Source organism: Falco biarmicus, chromosome 9 (genome assembly GCF_023638135.1).
Source record: "Falco biarmicus isolate bFalBia1 chromosome 9, bFalBia1.pri, whole genome shotgun sequence".
Taxonomy (NCBI): domain Eukaryota; kingdom Metazoa; phylum Chordata; class Aves; order Falconiformes; family Falconidae; genus Falco; species Falco biarmicus.
Window position 1 is genome coordinate 32,604,105 of NC_079296.1, and position 19,006 is coordinate 32,623,110.

General features: G+C 41.6%; 1 protein-coding gene across 1 annotated transcript; it reads left to right on the forward strand.

The window, feature by feature from the left end:
• Positions 1-983: 983 nt before the first annotated feature.
• Positions 984-18,952, forward strand: RBP3 (retinol binding protein 3). The gene is made up of 4 exons (XM_056352893.1): positions 984-4,137; positions 11,687-11,877; positions 15,324-15,466; positions 17,322-18,952. The coding sequence occupies exons 1-4, from the start codon at positions 1,090-1,092 to the stop codon at positions 17,645-17,647; spliced, it is 3,708 nt and encodes a 1,235-aa protein (XP_056208868.1). The 5' UTR covers positions 984-1,089; the 3' UTR covers positions 17,648-18,952.
• The last annotated feature ends 54 nt before the right edge of the window (positions 18,953-19,006 follow it).

Genomic DNA, 19,006 nt, shown 5'->3' on the forward strand with positions numbered 1-19,006 from the left:
CCAGATTCCCTAGCCTATTCTTGCAGCTACCTCCAGCAAGCAGAATGACTGGGGTAGCCACCAATTTCAGACTTATAGCCAAGAATCTGTTCTTGTATGTCTTTGGCATGTCATTCTGGAGCTCTGAATGTTGACAACTCACATGGGTACAGCCTGCAGCTGCATCCTGTATATTCTGATCCTATTTCAAACTCTTAATACAATAGGGTCTTCCAATGTATTGTAAGCAGAAGAAAACAACCCCCTATGTTCTATTTTGGTATGTTGAGCCTAAAGTCTATTGGCTGGGAGCTGTCATCAGACATGACCATATGTTACTCAATGGTATTACAAGTAAATCCTAATTGAGTGCAAATTATGAAGATTAAAGTCACCTCAGATTTAGCTGTATTATGTTGAGGCAAATGTATTTCCAAGTCTTGTTTAAAATGCTGGCAATTCTCAGCAAGGAAATTAACAGGCTGTCATTACCTTTGATTTTATGAGCTGTTCTAAATGTCCGCGGTTCCTTGTTTGAAGCCCTTAGTCACAGAATGTAAGAATAGTCCTTTGCAGCTCAGACTGAAAAACACCAAAGACAATGTATTGTCAACAACTTTTGAAAAAATATTAAATATTGATACAACTAAGTCATTGAAGAATCTCCTGGTATAAGCTTTTCATAAATAATGGTATGATTGATTGACTGTTCTTCTAACTGTGGTTAAAATCAAAGTTTTGCATTTAAGCAATCCACTGTTAGAATAAGCCAGGATGGGTTTATAACAGGCAATGCATTACCTTTTGGAAACAATTAACTGCCAGAACAATCTTCCTTGATGATTGAATTTATTACTGTTTTGTAAGAGGGCTGTGAAGTGGTAAGGAGCTGAACTTCATCTATTGGTGCACTCCGGATGATGCACTCCATTTTAATGAGATTAAAGGTTTAATGCAGATAAAAGATTTTTATCTGTTCAGTGCATCTGGATTCAACACAGGGATTTCAGAGTGATTCACAAACAGAGAGTCATCGGAGAGCTGCATTCATCGTGATCAATAAGAGCTTCCAACTTCTTTCCCTTCTTTTCTATTCCATACAAAGACAAAATGATCAGAACACATTTCTTCCTGCTTTCAGCACTGATCATGTGCAGCATACCTGCTGAGGAAATCTTCCAGCCAGCTCTAGTGCTGGACATGGCTAAAGTCCTTCTGGATAACTACTGCTATCCTGAAAACCTGGTAGGAATGCAAGAAGCCATTGAACAAGCGATAAAGAGCGGGGAGATCCTGGACATCTCAGATCCAAAAATGCTGGCCAGTGTCTTGACAGCTGGAGTGCAGGGTGCTCTGAATGACCCAAGACTAGTGATCTCGTATGAGCCATCACTGCATGCAGCTCCCAAAGAAGAAGCTGAGGCTTCCCCAACTCGTGAACAACTCCTGAGTCTTATTGAGCATGTGGTCATGTATGACAAGCTGGAGGGCAATGTTGGCTACCTAAGGATCGATTATATCATAGGACAGGAAGTTGTGCAGAAAGTTGGAGCTTTTCTGGTGGACAAGGTGTGGAAGACGCTGACAGAGACATCTGCTCTCGTGATAGATCTTCGTCACAGCACTGGGGGACAGATTTCTGGCCTCCCCTTCATCATCTCATACTTGCATGAAGCAGACAAGATGCTGCATGTTGAGACTGTATACAATCGACCTTCCAACACCACCACAGAGATATGGACACTGCCAAAGGTGTTGGGAGAGAGGTACAGCAAAGATAAGGATGTCATTGTTTTGATCAGCCGCCACACCACAGGAGTGGCTGAAGATGTGGCTTACATCCTCAAGAACATGAACAGGGCTATCACTGTTGGGGAGAAGACAGCTGGGGGCTCACTGGACATCCAGAAGCTGCGTATTGGCCCTTCCAATTTCTATATGATGGTTCCTGTATCACGATCTGTGAGCCCCTTGAGTGGAGGTGGACAGAGCTGGGAGGTGAATGGGGTGATGCCATGTGTGTCTACTGAGGCAGAGCAAGCCTTGCAGAAATCCCTAGACATCCTGGCAGTGCGCAGAGCAGTGCCTGACACCCTAAGGCACCTCACAAACATATTAAAGGACTATTACAGCTTAGTGGAGAGAGTGCCAGCGCTGCTCCAGCACCTGATCACCTCTGACTTCTCTTCTGTGCGGTCAGCAGAGGACCTGGCCACCAAGCTCAACACTGAGATGCAGACCTTATCTGAAGACCCCCGCCTATTGGTCCAAGTCCTGATGCCAGGTAAAGTTGCTGCCCCCCCTGCTGAGAGGCCAATTGCAGTGGCAGCCAATTTACCTGACAATGAGCAACTGCTGCATGCCTTGGTGGATACTGTCTTCAAGGTGTCAGTGTTGCCAGGCAATGTCGGCTACATGCGCTTCGATGAGTTTGCAGATGCCTCTGTGCTTGCTAAGCTGGGACCTTACATTGTCCATAAAGTGTGGGAGCCTCTCCAAAATACAGAGAACTTGATCATGGACCTGCGTTACAACCCTGGGGGCCCTTCCTCCTCTGCTGTGCCTGTGCTACTCTCCTATTTCCAGGATCCTGCTGCTGGCCCTGTCCATCTCTTCACAACGTATGACAGGCGCACCAACCAAACACAGGAGCACAACAGCCAGGCAGAACTGCTGGGCCAATCCTACGGGGCTCAGCGTGGCATCTACCTGCTCACCAGTCACCACACTGCTACAGCTGCTGAGGAGTTTGCTTACCTCATGCAGTCCCTGGGCCGTGCCACAGTGATCGGTGAGATCACAGCAGGAAGCCTCTTACACAGCCGCACCTACCCTCTTCTGCAGCCTGGGCAGGGAATAACCCATGGCCTAACTGTCACAGTTCCTGTTATCACCCTCATTGACAACCATGGGGAAAGCTGGATGGGCGGAGGAGTTGTTCCTGATGCCATAGTGTTGGCTGAGGATGCACTGGAGAAGGCTGAAGAGGTGCTAGCTTTCCACAAGAACATGGGAGTACTTTTGGAGGGTACTGGGCAACTCCTAGAGGCTCACTATGCCATCCCAGAAGTGGCTGGTAAGGCCAGGGCTATGCTCAGCACCAAACGGGCCCATGGAGGTTATCGATCAGCTGTAGACTTTGAGACATTGGCTTCCCAGCTTACCAGTGACTTGCAGGAGGCCTCAGGGGATCATCGGCTTCATGTCTTCCACAGCCATGTGGAACCAACACCAGAAGAACAGTTTCCCAACATGATTCCCAGCCCCAAGGAGCTGAGCTACATTATTGAGGCACTCTTCAAAATTGAGGTATTGCCAGGCAACCTGGGCTACCTTCGCTTTGATATGATGGCTGAGGCAGAAACAGTGAAGGCCATTGGGCCTCAGCTGGTGCAGATGGTATGGAACAAGCTGGTGGACACAGATGCCATGATTATTGACATGAGGTACAACACAGGTGGTTACTCCACTGCCATCCCAATACTTTGTTCCTACTTCTTTGAGCCTGAGCCTCGGCAACACCTCTACACTGTCTTTGATCGTAGCACCTCCCGCAGCACAGAGGCGTGGACTCTCCCCCAAGTCATCGGCAAGAGGTACGGCTCCCTCAAGGATATCTACATCCTAACAAGCCATATGAGTGGCTCAGCAGCTGAAGCTTTCACTCGCTCTATGAAGGATCTACACCGGGCCACAGTTATTGGTGAGCCCACAGTAGGTGGTTCCCTCTCAGCTGGCATTTATCGTGTTGCTAACAGTTCCCTGTATGCCTCCATCCCCAGTCAAGTGGTGCTCAGCCCAGTCACTGGCAAAGTATGGAGTGTGTCTGGGGTGGAACCACACATCACCATCCAGGCCAGTGAAGCCATGGCTGTAGCTCAGCACATTGCTAATCTGCGTGCCCAGGTGCCACAGACACTGCAAACTGTAAGCAAGCTTGTGGCAGATAATTATGCTTTTGTGGATATTGGGACTGTTGTAGCATCTAACCTCACCAAGAGCTTCAACAAAGACAATTATAAAAGGATTAATACAGAAGAGGAGCTAGCCAGGAAGGTGACTGCCAAGTTGCAAGCTCTTTCTGATGACAAGCACCTCAAATTACTCTACATTGCTGAACAGGCCAAGGACAGCATCCCAGGGAACATGCCAAAACAGGTACAGTTCTCTTGTACCCAGCTGCGTTGACGCCAGCTAGAGTGAGAGCACTGAGTTAGATATTCTATCGCGTTTCTAGCCCATATCATAAACCCACCAGATTTACCTGTACCAAGAGGAAAAGCCACTGCCTGAGTGGGTTTTGGAGGCTGGGCTCTTTCTGACACTAAGACAAGTCAGGATAGTAGCTTGTGGTAGTACATGGTAGTTCTAGATGTATGCATTTTGGCAACAACTTGCAGACTGTGAATCTCTTTCAGTTGCCCTTTGCCACAAGCAAATATTGTAGGGCTTTGTGGTCAGAGGGGAGATGTCTCATTGTCTCTGTGATCCCCTCTCTTTTAGTGATATGGCTTTTCAAGCTGTAATAATATAATGTAGAAACCTACTGGTTACAAACTGAGTTTGTAATTTAAGAAAGATTTGGTTGTACCAGGGTAAATGTGTACACCCAGAAAACATGCAGCCAAACACTCTGTAATGGATTTTTCTGTATAAAATTGCTGTACCTGATTTCTATTACACCAGAATAACAAGCAACTTCTTTGGGAGTGACAGTGGGAAGTTGTTCTGATTGCGTCTCATGCTCAGCATCAGACAGTTTCCCAGCGACCTAGAAATACTTTGGAAGAAGTATCTGGGTGGAAGTTAGGTGACCCCAGGGAGAAATTGATTTTTAATAATCTACTTTTGCCCTTGCTGTGTGGTTTGCATAACAGTCTGTGCTTTGTTCTGAGCCTGGATATTTATACACTGGTCTGCCTTGGCAATCTTTCTTGTTCATTGTTGTGCTGGAGGGAGCTCCCAGGAGCACTTGTTAAAATTCTATCTTCAAATTAAAGGGAGGGTTAGCATAACCTGATCCCTTTCTTGGATGGAGTTAGCTCCTTTCTGGCTACTGCTCTAACATGGCTATCAGACGTCTTTTCTCCAGGGACTCATAAAATTACTTTTTGAAGAGAATGCATTTGCCTTTGCAATGAGCCAGAGTATACTAAGTGTCAGGTAACTATTAAATGTTTCCTGGGGGAGGAAATCTGTGTGCTTCCACCTTCTGAAGTTTTTGGCATGCATGATTTAAAGCGGGCATGGTCTTTGTGGTATTATCTCCAACACTAAGGTCAAGGACAAAGTCCAAGCATTGCCAGGGGATGGCATTTTTTTCAAGTTTGTTAGCCAAGAGATATTTGCCCCATTTTTGCCTCTAAGCTGAAATGGAAATAATTAATTAAAGGATTTTTCTATTCCATCAGTCTTTCCCTCCTACATTTGTTGGGTGTAGAAAACTTCATTCTGAAGATGTTTTTCACAGAGCTCCCTGCTAAATTATTATCAACATATCAGTAGTGATACATCATAATTTCTCATTCTGCAAAGTTGGCCCATCTTGCAAATTAGTCACTATTTTCACTGAAGGCTGTTAACAGATATTGTTGGCTATTTTTACTTGTTCAAACCTTACTTACTTTATTCAGAACTTGAATGTTGAGAACAGTACATACAGGACAAATATCTTATTTGTGACATGACGTGAAATTCTGATCCTGATAGAGCTAGTGAGGAAATGCCATTACACTAATTAATGCCTCTGTTTACTTCAGTTCTTTGTCAAGCAAAATGCTTGGAAGAGGCTGGGGATACATACATAAGTAAGAAATCCCATCAGTGTGGATGAAAATCACGACAAATGTGAGACTCTTCAAGAGGAAATAATGTATAAATAACTGAGAAGAAGCATAGGTCCCTATAGGGCTAAAATGGTTTCCAAAGGCATATGCATTCCCCGATATTGCTTGAGGAAATTGGGAGGCAAAGAGATAAGAGAGTGGTGGTAAGACATTTTAAGGTGAAAGAGAGTGAGTGAACAAAGACACCGAAGTCACTGAAGTAAAGGCTTCTTCTTGTGATAGAGGTAAAATAAAGTTTACCCATTCCACCAAGCACTGGGCAGCAAAAGTACCTTAATTTCCTGCCTTGCTTTTGCAGGGCCAAGAGGGCTGTTTGCTGTGAAACATTTCAGGAATACCGGTATCCCAGAGAACAAATGCCTTAAGGTTACAGTGAAGCTTACATGGTGGCACTAATTGCATTTGTAAATTAAAAAAAAAATTTTGACAGCCTTATACGTGGACATAGTGGCTCTTTTAATCTGTATCCCCTTTATTCCTCAAAAACCTGAAGGCTAGTTCTTCTCTTGTACTACCTTCCAAGCCACCTTTTCCCTTGTCAGTGGGATTATCATTCTGATAATGACCTTGACAGCGAAGCAGATCCATCACAATTAAATGAAAGTGATGATGGATAACTGCAGGAAGGATGGGATGGGACATAGGAGACAGACAAGTGAAATGCATGTAGACCTTTGCATCTGCTACACTAGAATAGCTGCTGAACATAATACAGGATAGTGAGTATGTCTCCTCTATCACAACAGCAAGGTCAATGCTAGCTGGAATTGTCTGCTGCATAAATGCCATTTTGCAAAGTCAGTCTTCCCAGAGGCAAATGTTGTATATATTGTTTGTAACTCAGAAAATAGCATTTTGCTTATAAGGCAGAGCTCTATGAACTTGCTGATGCACAGTTCAGTAGTCCCTACTTCTCATTCTTCTGTTTGCCTCTCTCCCCCTCCAGTCATACTTTCCTTTCCATACTGAAATTCTTTGTTCATAAACATCTCAGTATTGTAGATAACCTATAGAAGAACTGCTGCCTGAATTTGGCAAATGTATTACATCAATTTTAAGTGACAAGAGTCTCCCTGAGTGACTCTTTTGGCCCCTTGGTAATGCCCAAATATTTTTAATGCAGTCTTCACACCTAAGAGAATTTTTGTATTAATGTCTTAGATAAGCAGCTTTAAATGGTGATCAGAGTAAAAGACAACAAGGAATCCTTTATAAATATAAATTTTTCCTGCATTTGAAGTCCTCCTTTTCCCAGATAAATAATATGTATCTATAACAGAGTATTGTACTTGCTGAAGGAGGCAATAGTCACAGATGTTTCATGAGAAAAGAGTATAGTTTGCTTATGTCCCTTCATTAATGAGTGAGATCAAAATGCTGAGCCTCCAAGTGTCAAGATACATAATCAAATCGCTACACTAACATTTTAATAATAACATAAATGCTATTACTAACAGATGGGAAAAAATGTTGTGGGCCCATATGATGCTGATTTATATCAACATAACCACAGTAAAGTCAGTGAAACTATTCAAGTTTATGCAAGCCAAAAAAAATCTTCTTTTTAACCCTCATTGAAATTTCACCTTTTGCAACTCATGCTTGCTTCTTGTATTTGGCACAGAAAATAATTGTGACACTTTGTTATTTGCTTTTGTTCTTTTTCTAGTATCTTTCATCTTCTGATCCTGATACTCAAGCTCAATGCAGCTATGTCTGCAGTTGCAATCCCACCAAAGAGATCCATTTGTACTCATTGTTTTCCATTGTCATTAATGTTCCAGTAGATTTGGCCATTAGTTTTAAGGATTTTCAGTGGGTTTTGGATGAAAATCAAAATTTGGCCATGAATCATTATTTCAAATTTTGCTTTTAAATCTAATCTTCCAGGGCACTGCCTAGAAAATAACTTCTCACTGGCTGGCAATGAGTATGTTACAAGCTGTGTATTGTCAGAGCAGGCTTACACACTGCTGTGCAGTGCCCCCTTTGCAGAGTGAAAGTACAGCTTCTCCCTCTGCCCTGCACTCCCGCATTGGGGACTGAGAGCCTTAAGTAACTTCTTTTAATCCTTTCCAGAGCACTGTCCCAGAGGATTTCAGCTTTTGCTTGTGGTAACACCCCCATCCTGGCTGTCTTGGTGCAATGGAGGGCAGGATTAGAATTCAAAGCTACAGTTCTGGAAAACTGAGGTTAAATAAGAACACATGCAGGATTCTTACACAGTTTCTACGGTGATAGTAATAGACTGCACAACTCTTGGAGGAAAATAGCTTGTTTAGAGGGAGTCCTGTACAAAAGTATATGCGTTCTTCAGTTTATAAGCTGAACACAAGTCGATAGAGTCAGGTTGTTGCAGTAAAATGTAACAATCATCAAACTGGAATGGATAAGGAGGAATATAATTAGTAAGATATGTGAATTCTTCTGCTACATTCAGCTCTAAAGAAAATTCAGCTAGAGTATACTATGCACATTCTTGGGCAATGCTTTTCTGGAAAGATACGGCTCAAGTGGGGAGACAGCAGAAAAGAGGAGCGGGAATAAAGTGAAGATTGAAGAGTCATCTTGAAAAGGTTTAAAAGATTTGAGTTGTTTATTCCAGAGAGAAGAAAACTGAGGAGACATGAAAACAGTCTTCAGATACGTAAAAGGCTCTTTCAAACACAAAGAGAATAATCTGTTCCCTTGTACATGGTAAACAGGCCAAGAAGTAATGCACTTAAACTGTAGAAAGTAGTGAACTTAGACTGTTTACACTGGATGTTAAAAACATCTTTGTAATAGTAAGGCTAGTGACGTACTAGACTGGATTGCCTGGAAATCACCCAGTGATATGGATGATTTTGAGAGCAAGTGAGAGTGGGCTGTCAGGGATATAGCTGATACTGCTCAGTCCTTGAGCCGGGGGACCTACTAGCATGGACAGTTCCATTCCCACCTGTGAGGGTACACAAGGAACCCAAACGACATTCTAAGAAAGAAAGGCACAACCCCGCCACCCAGCCCCCAAGATCTCATGGTTCTTTAACCCGTCTCAGGATTTGCAATGACACAAGGGTATTAGCTGATAATATTTTAACAGTTGGCAGTTGACAGCTTTAGCAGCCTTAATGGAAATCAGGGTTACGTTTCAATGGTCAGCACAAAATCAGCTATGAAAATAGTTTCCATCTAAATAGACAAAACAACTTAGGGGAGAGGTAAAAGGGGAGAAAAGAAGGAAAGAGAGGCACAGCTGGAAAAGTAGTTTGCCCATGGTTGGGGTATGTGTCAGTAGCAGAACCAGGAATGAAACTCCATGCATGAGTCCTAGGGCAGCATTTTAGGTCCTTTAGGATGTGATTTTGTGTCACATCACTTGTTCCAGTTAGACCACTCACCTGTAGAAGAAGACTGCAGAATAGGGCTGGAGACCCTATGTAGCTAATGAAAAACTTATTCTTCCTTGGCTTAAGCGGTGTTAGCTTGGACGTCCTTTAGTTTAGCCACATTACTAAGGCACCTGAGGGTTTATATTTAACATCAAGTTATTTGTATGTAAACAACGCCTGACTGATCTTACTTTCAGCTGCATCCTGTCCCAGCTTGTCCTTGGCCTGCAAACAGAACGCTGCTTTTCAAAGTAGAGCACACTGTTGCTTTCTGAAGCTACACTTACTTCCTTAGGTACCAGCAGCACATGGCCCACGTGTCAGTGTCATGCAGCTGCAGTTTTCCAGGATAGTAGCTCTACTGTCAGTCCTAGCCTCCTCCCCTCTTTTGCTTATAAACCAGGAGGCTTCCCCCTCCCCACAAAAAAATACCTTCTGAGTGCCTTTCATCTGACTTCTGGTCTTAGAGCCTTTAGAATGGATATGTTTTCATACCTTTTCCTGCAGCCATGAAGATGAAGAGTTTCTTTGAGATCCTCACATATTCATTTTACCCCATAAGACCTGAGGCTTTAAAAGCAACCTGCCCACCTTGAAATCTATAATGAATTTCCAAGAGTTAGCAACACTGTTAGCAAGTACTGAAGTCCTCAGCGAATGAAGATGTGATGCAGCACAGTAAAAGAACAAGTAGAAAGAAAAATTACCAGATATAGACAGGGAGGTTATTCTGAATCAATATGCTTATGTGTATGCATCTAGCAATTATTGTTGGAAAAAGAGCTAAGAAATCTGCGTGTTCAGTTAAAATATCATTAGTAAGTGGCTGAGACTAATACATCAATTTTATTTCTAGATGTTACCAATGAGTGATGACTTTTTTTCTCCTGGGGGGACCAGTACCTCTGAACTAGATACAAGCTCTGTCAGAACAGTGCAATGCATGTTGGATATATTCTTCAAAACTGTGATTTGTTAATCAAACTACAGTGGGCAGATCAAGTAGCATTGCTGTCACTGGGAAGTGGATTGGAAATGACAAACTCAGTAGTGCTGGACTGATACGTTTACAGTCCAGATATGATGGCTATTTTCACAAGGTACAGTGAGAAAGAAGGGTACAGAAAAAGACTCAGCAGGGTTGGCTTTTACCATCAGATCAACAACTACTGGCAAACAGGGCTTTTGAATTAATGTTTGAAATTTTGGCAGCTTTGACATACAGAAGGCACTGAATGATAAAGTAACCCAGGGCAGCCAGAAGTGTGATGTGGTGGGAAATTTTCCCCCAGGTAAATGTAAAGTGCTTGAGCTTTGTCAAGTACAGCTACATTCACACACCTTTGGAAACCCTCTTTCTGCTGTGGCAGACCTACTTTTGGCGGGAGCACAACCCCAGACCAGAGCACATGTAGGGCAGGAGGCTGCCTGACTCCTCTACAGTTGCAGAGAGCCCAAATGCCTCCCAAATTCTGTGGCATGGTGCAGGCTGGGAGAGCACCCTTTAGAACATGGTTCACTGCTGATTCCTTGTTCTTTTAGGTGTAAAAGTATGTATTGTCTGGGACTGAGCTATGGCAGAGGGCAACTGATTAAAAAGCAAATATAATACCATTTTCACAGCAACCCTGAGGAGAAAAAGCCAAATTGCTGAAGGTCACATAAGTCATATACATCCCAAAGCCTTATCTCATTAAGCTGAAGGAGAATCTTTTGTTTTCAGGTACATGCATGCAAGACAGAAGTTTGGCAATAAAAGCACATTATGTCTCAATGCACATAGGGGTTACTAGGGTAATTTTATTAGTTGGCTACACGTTGCTATTAAAAAAATGCCTGCTGTTTAATAACAAAAACTAAACAAAATTAAACTAATCACAGCCTAACACGTGAGAGTCCAGGCACATGGTCACCAAATAAGAGATTTAACACATCCACCTCATGAATATCCTAGCACATGTCCAACACATCAGGCTCCTGACTGTCACAGGGACTTGCTCATTAAGAGGGGCTGGGGCAATCCCACCTGTAGCCAGAAGCTCTTTGTCAGCCGAGGCAAATCAAGAGATTATAAATGTCCCAAGTGCCTTATTTAGAAAGAGCTGCTAAAGGAAACAAGTGGGCTGGGTGGCAGGTCTGGGGTAGCTGCCTATGCTGCAGGTTAGTTCTTGTAGCCTTCTCAGCCTCTTTGTTCTAAGGAAATTCCTGTATTTTTCAAAAATAAACAGCCTTGACAAATATGTGCCTGATCTAGGTTCTGGGTGTGCTATTGATGTGCCCTATACTGGGCAAACTATGCAGCAGCCAATGTTAATCTATGTTTAATATGCAAGAATCTTAATATAATTTATTATGTTCTTCAAACTTGGTCACATTACTCACTTATGTCCCACCTGGACTAAAGTTGACCCAAATATTCTTTTTAAATCTTGTGCCAAGCTATCAGTGCCAGAAAATGATTTGTTTTGTTTTTCCAAACTCTTTCAGATCCCTTCCCCAGAAGTATTTGAAGATCTGATTAAATTTTCATTCCACACAAATGTATTTGGAAACAACATCGGCTATCTGAGATTTGATATGTTTGGAGACTGTGAACTTCTAACCCAGGTGTCTGACCTACTGGTAGAGCATGTTTGGAAGAAAATTGTTCACACAGATGCATTAATCATAGACATGAGGTAAACCTTTGAATGGCAAATAACCAAAGCTCGTTCAAAGCAGTGTTTTATTTGTAACAGTGAATTTACAGCTTTACATGGGTTACTGTCCTGTTTACAGACTAACTTTGCTGGGATAAAATGAGAAAAGGAAAACAGCCAAGGAAAACAATAACAGTCTAGAAGTATATCTCAAGATAAGTTGTACCATCACTTCAGATATTTAGAAATAAATAGGCAAATTTAGGGAATGTCTTGTAGAACACAATCCTGGATGACACATTTATTTTCTTCCCCTGATTTCTTTCTAATCTAACTGTGCATGTGCCTTGTATTAATTATATATATATATGGCTTAATTAAATCTTTTACTGCAGGCAGTGGTCAAGTGATTGAACAGTCAAAAAACAAGACCATGCATAAGCTGTGTTATAACATCTATTTTGCTATATCTACAGCACTAAATTGTCCTGGGCAATCAGCCCTTTACAGAATAACCCTTGTGCACAGAGCACAAAGGTGGCTTAAAGATACCATAGCACTCCTAAACCCTGCAGCAACAGGCTACAGCATCATATGCCTGCTCTCAACTTAGGATTCTGTTGTACACTCCAGTGTGTCAACAATGCTCCAAATCTTATGAGTCAGAAGATGGTATCCATTTGTCACCAGCTATCAAAGCAGATGAATATCAAACAATTTTCCCATACAATATTTAGGTAACTCTGTTGTTCCCTTGTCTTGGTCCAGAGCTAATGTTTGTAAGCCCAGAATTACAAATATAAACTAAAGAAAAGAAGGCCTTTGTAAGAACTCGGGTTTAATGCTAGAACCATTTATGTTCATTGCCATCATGGGTGTCTCAATATTTGGTAAATTAATCTTCTTCTAGGATTTAGAGCACGTGCAGGAAAAGTGCATGGTGATGAGAGCAGAGATCTCACTATGTGAGCCCAGAGGGGGAGTGCAGCAACCAACAAAACACACCTATGACTGAATTAAAATTCAGCAAAGGCACCACCATCCTCCAAGACTTGAGACAGGACTGGGACTTTCTTCTTTCTTGCCCCGGTTTTCTCCCAACCTAAAACTTGTATGTCATGGTTTAACCCCAGCCAGAAGCTAAGTACTACTCACTCACTCCCCTACCACCACACAGAGGGGTGGGGAGGAGAATCAGAAAGAAATGTAAAACTCAAGGGTTGAGACAAGAACAATTTAATATTTAAAGTAAAATAAAATAGGAGGGTAAAAACCCAAAACAATAATAAGAATTATAATGACAACAATTTTAATGAAAATGAGGGAGGAGAGGAATAAAATCCAAAGGGAAGGGAGAAAAAAAAAAAAAGTGATGCACAATAGAATTGCTCACCACCTGCTGACCAAGGCCCAGCCAGTCCCCAAGCAGCTCTCATCAAGCCACAACCAACTCCCCCCAGTTTATATACAGAGTGTGATGTTCTGTGGTACGGAATACCCCTTTGGCTAGTTTGGTTCAGCTGTCCTGGCTGTGTCCCCTCCCAGTTTCTTGTGCCCCTCCAGCCTTCTCACTGGCAGGGCCTGAGAAACTGAAAAGTCCTTGACATAGTATAAACATTTCCCAGCAACAGCTAAAAACATCTGTTATCAACATTATTCTCGCACCAAATCCAAAACACAGCACTGCACCAGCTACTGAGAAGAAAATTAACTCTCTCCCAGCTGAAACCCAAGAGTTTCATGAGTTTCACCCATTTATATCAGGGCCAGGAGCAATAAAACAACAAAGGTGAAGTCATGCCCCAGGTAGCAGATGGTCTCGGGTTTTTTTCTTGGGTTGCTTTGGTTTGTTTTTATTTAATGTATTTCCAGCCTTTTCAGTGCACACAAAAGACCCAGTCTGTGAAGGCATATAGAAGATAACTCCAAACATTTTAACTTTTGAAATTCTCCCTAAACCAATCTTAAGATTTTAAGGGAAGGCTGATAATTTCAATTTTGCATGGGATTAACTACAATGAATAATGTTTCTCATCTTACAACTTTTCCTCCCTGGAACACAGCTGGGCCACTCATACATTTCATATTTTGATAATTTCGATTTTGCATGGAATTAACCATAAGGCATAATGTCTCTCGCCTTTGTGGAACAGCTGTGCCACTCACAAACTTCGTATTTTTAACCTTCACAGCACTGAGAAGAGATGCTTATAAACTAAACAGCCTCCCCAATGTCACACAAGAAGTCTGTAATGAAGGAAGGACTTGCGTCCAAAAGTTAAGCTAAAATTCTAACAACTTCTCAGTCATTACTGACTAAAGTTTCCGCAGGTTCACTATCTGCCGGAGTCCCAGGAAGAGCTCTCCAGCATTGCTTTAGCTGCCTGCTTGCCACTCACTTCAGCCATGATGGCAGCTGCAGGAAACTGGGCTCTGCTGGGTCTAGCTGCCTCCTGGGCTGCGCAGCAGCAGCAGGAGCTCCTGGCAGCACAGCGTTACCTGGGACACACTGAAAAGGCTTATTTCAGTTCTCACCAGTCAAGAGCGTGAATCCAGCATACAGCTCCCAAATGCTGCAGCATAAACAGGTAGCTTCACTCTTTGGCACAGAGACCTCCTGGACTACGTACTCCATTTCTGGAAGTAAAAACTTACAGACTGGACTGAGCAAAACTCGTTTTCTAGCAGGTTTTTGCTGGAATGTCTGTGCCAGGCATTCCTAACATCAGCTGCAGGAAAGCACTGTATCTATCTCCTACTAGTAAGCAAAGTACAAACATTTCCAGTGCTGTATGTGCTCTAGTATTAGTGAAAAGTGATAAACAAAAAATGATTTGGTATTCCATTGTGTGTATTCATAGCAGGGGTTCTCCAATGATGCTTAGGTTCTTCAGTGAATTTAATCTTCAGAGACTGGTATGAAGTTAAGCTACAAATGATGTTTTTAAACACGGCTGTCCTAAATGACACAGCTAAAGCAATCTTTAGGCACCAAAAGGAATGAACTGATCTTATGAAGTGCCAAACACCAAGTATTCTCATTGTGTGCAGCAGGAAATAAGAACACAACAACTTTACAAACATCTACATATATGTAAGGTTTTAGGTATTTACTTATGCTGCCTATGTCAGTAACAGCATGGGTTATTCCGAGTAGAATAATAACAAGGATCTGATGTTTCTTTTCAGATGAAGAGTCTTTGCTTGCTTTCTGAATTTTTTCCAGATTGAATAAAAAATAGACAATTCAGTTTTATGTTTGCTTTTGAAGTCATTTGTGGGCAATAACAGTCCAAAACTCTTAGACAGGATTTTGTTTCTATGATGAATATGCAAATGCTGATAGAGGAGAATGAATGTAAATGTATCAAAATGTAGCCATAAGTTCTTTCAGTACTGATGTTAAGGAACAATACTTGGAAGGGAGATTTACTGTCTGCCACAAATTTTCAACTGCTTCCTTACTATTTTTTGGTTTTGAAAAGGTACAATATTGGAGGCTCCACCACTTCCATAGCAATTCTATGCTCATACTTCTTTGATGAAGGACGCCAAATTCTCTTGGACAAAGTTTATGACAGGCCCAGTGACTCAGTAAAGGAAATATGGACCCAGCCACAGGTCAAAGGTAATGTGACAATTTCTTTTTAGCGTAGCTTTTCATTTCAGATGTCCCTCCTTGTGTATTTTAAAGTGAGCCATTAGACACGATAACTCATTTGCTGAAAGCATCTGCCATGATTAGCTCAAGCTGGGCAGAGAATGTTTAAAAAAAAAGAAAATTAGTTTCAGCCATGTCCCTCAATGCCATTTATAAATAATAGTTTATTGCTCCTAGGAATAGTGTATGTTAAGCATGGCAGTTTGTAAACTGGTCCCCAGAAGTTTAGCTGAATACTGTGTACAACAGTTGTGACTTGTTGCTTTTAAAAGTTGCCAAAATTAAAAATAAATCCTGTGCTGCCTAGACTTCTAGTAATATCTCTTCCAATACTCACACATAGTTTTATATGCAGCTCCTCACTGTCTACCTGTGTAATCCACTATTTCAGTAGATGGAAATACTCACAATGGCCCAGTTTATCCAGATAATGCAAGAGAGAAAGAAAAGCACTGAATTTTGCACATTTGAGTCAGTTTGGAACATCTGGCAATGTATCACACACGCGCGCACACACAACCCTGCCCCACAGTTTGTGAAAGTTGAAAGGGTGCTGCAACATGCAGGAACAGAGCTCTCCAGTGCTCATAAAGTGCAGTTAGAGTGCTAAAGAGCTTTAAACATTGGTTTTATTTTTTTTCCCCTTTAAAGCTAAGACAGTACCAAAAAAGGTGTGACAATGTTGTCTGCAATTATTGGCTTGGATCACGCTGAAATGGTTAAACTTTGTCACGGGCTGCAGGGTCCATCTATTTTCCCAGGCATTCAGAGGTGGGAGGTGCTAAGGATATGATTACTATGGGCACATTCCAGTTCCCGTCAAAAAGAACAGGCAGACTCATATTAACTTCAAAGCAGCTGGATCTGGTCCTGTATTATATATATATATATACTGTGAAAAGGGTCTTCTAATGGATATTACATCTATAGTGAAATGAGAAGAGCAAAGATGATGTGGAAATTAATTACCATGCTATTGGCCCCTCTCTTACAGATTAGTATGAGAATTATATGTCATACTGTAACTTACTTTAAGAATGACATTTTTAGAGCAATTTAGTTTTCAAGTTATCAGGTCTCAGCTATGACACACTGATCAGTTTTTCAAAGGAACTAAGCACTCAAAAAGTATCTAGCATATTCAGACATACTGAAAATAAGGTGCAAAAAACCTCTACTCCTGTCAGCTGGTTTATGTAAGAAAATGAGATAACTTGGCTCGATCCTAATAATAAAGGGGTATTTGTTGAAGGGTTTAGGACAAAGGCCCTGCAACAGGTTCCATTTATAGACTATAAAAAGCCTGTGGGAAACCACTATAATTGTAATTTCATAAAACGTTGCCTGCATAGTTTGCAGGCCAAGCTCTATGACACCCATATTCCTAGAGCAGGGATGAGAGTGAAACTGAAGATGATGCTGGCTGAGCTTTGAGTATTCCTGCCGGAGCAGTGGAAAATGTTACTTTCTTCACCTCCCTTTCCCACTTGTTTGAGGGATCTAGAGCTCCTGTAAAAGTCAAAGACACGAATAGCCAGCAGTAGTAACCATGAGCTGGCCTCCCAGCTGCTGGAGCTTATAACCAGGAATTGATGGCACAAGAGTACCATGTAGAGCAATAGTCTTTCTTACAGTATAGAGGCTGGGCTAGCGTAAAAAGTGCTTTAATACCATCATAGGTACGAAGTATATTTCCAAACTTATTTAATTGTTAATAGCAGGTAGGAAATGAAGTGTGTTGTATCTTGGCCCCTCTTGCTCCATTATGCAAACAAATATCTGAAAATGGATTAATTTCTGACTTTTTTGTGCTATCCCACAGGGGAGAGGTATGGCTCTCAGAAGGGGCTAATAATCCTTACCAGTGCTGTGACAGCTGGGGCTGCTGAGGAGTTTGTATACATAATGAAGAGGCTGGGCAGAGCTCTCATCATTGGAGAACAGACCAGTGGTGGGTGCCATTCCCCGCAGACATATCAAGTAGATGATACCAACTTCTACATCATCATCCCCACCTCCAGATCGGTTACCCAAGAGAGCACTGCTTGGGAAGGGAAAGGGGTGCCTCCTCACATGGAAACACCAGCTGAAACTGCACTCATCAAAGCAAAGGAGATGCTCAGTGCTCACCTGCACAGCTCTAGATAGCCCAGTGGGGGAACATGCCCCTAGTTCTTAGGGAAAGCAAGCTACCTCCCCAAATGTAAACCCTAGAAAGGAGTGGGAATGTAATTTCAGTCTCTACGGTCAGTGATTTGTTCCTCATGATGACTTTTTTACCCTGTTCTGTGGAACCCAGCTCTTTCTGGACATGGTTGAGATACTTGTATAATTCTGGGGCTTCTGGATTCCTCTTCTGTAAGTGTTAGTTGTTGCAGTGTCTATTTTTAAGATTTAGCTCACTTAAATCACAGATTTCCTTCAGTCCCTTAGAAAATCACAGCTGTCAGTGTTGAAGGCATGGAAGTCACCTCAAAACATTTATGCAAAGATAGAAAAGGCACTTCTGTTCTTTTGGAAATTGTGTACATTCATATTTATACATCTTAAAGAAGAATTAACAGTAGTTGAGAGTGTGTTTTCCAAACTGCAAGAGCTTAATTAAGCCTCGTCCCCATTTCATCATTTAGAAGTACCAAAAATAACCATTCCTAGTCTGTCGGGGTTGACCAGACTCCTGGTATTTCTTAGGTACATGCCTGCTTCTCCCCTAGTATCTGGCAAAGGGAGTGGGAATGAGCAGGAGAAAGGTAGTAGTACATTGACTCTTTCACCCATTGCTTAGATAACAGACTCAGGGAAAAGAATCATATGTTTTTACTTAAGGCTAAAAACAGATTTCTGTGTGTCCTGCCCCAAAGACAAAAAGAAAGCAGAGAAATATCCTTTACACCCTGCTAACAAGCTAAGTATTAAGAAATAGTGTATTCCAGGGCAACTAACAGTTATTGGTGCAAGCTTAATCAATGCATAACATTCCTTTTTTACAGTTCTTATCTAACCGTCTGTCTTTGTCATTATTTAGAAATACATATAACTGTAATCTAGATCTCAAAAATTCTCATCTCTACAAAATGCAGCTGTAAGGTAATTAAGTTAGGAAAATGGTCCCCTGACATTTAGTCTGTAGTAGTTACACATTGCTGTTCGCTTGCTCATTTGTAAGTTACTGCCATTTTGTTTAATGAATCATGTTTAAACACCTGACTGCAGAGAATCTCTTTCAGTATTTACAGGAAAATGATTTTACCAACCAGATAGACTTTCCATCTTTTTTACTATTTGTTTGTCTTACCAACTACACTCAGTGTGATCACTAACTTGGACTCTTCTGAGTCATTTTCATGTTCTGATATTTGTGCATTAACTAGCTGTTGAACTTTTCAGTGTTGTGAAAAATACTTAAATTAATTAAACTCAATGAATTAACTCATACGGAATTTTGTGTAAAGTGATATATGTTTGAAGAATATTAAAGATTCTTAATATGGAAAAGACTGGAGTAGT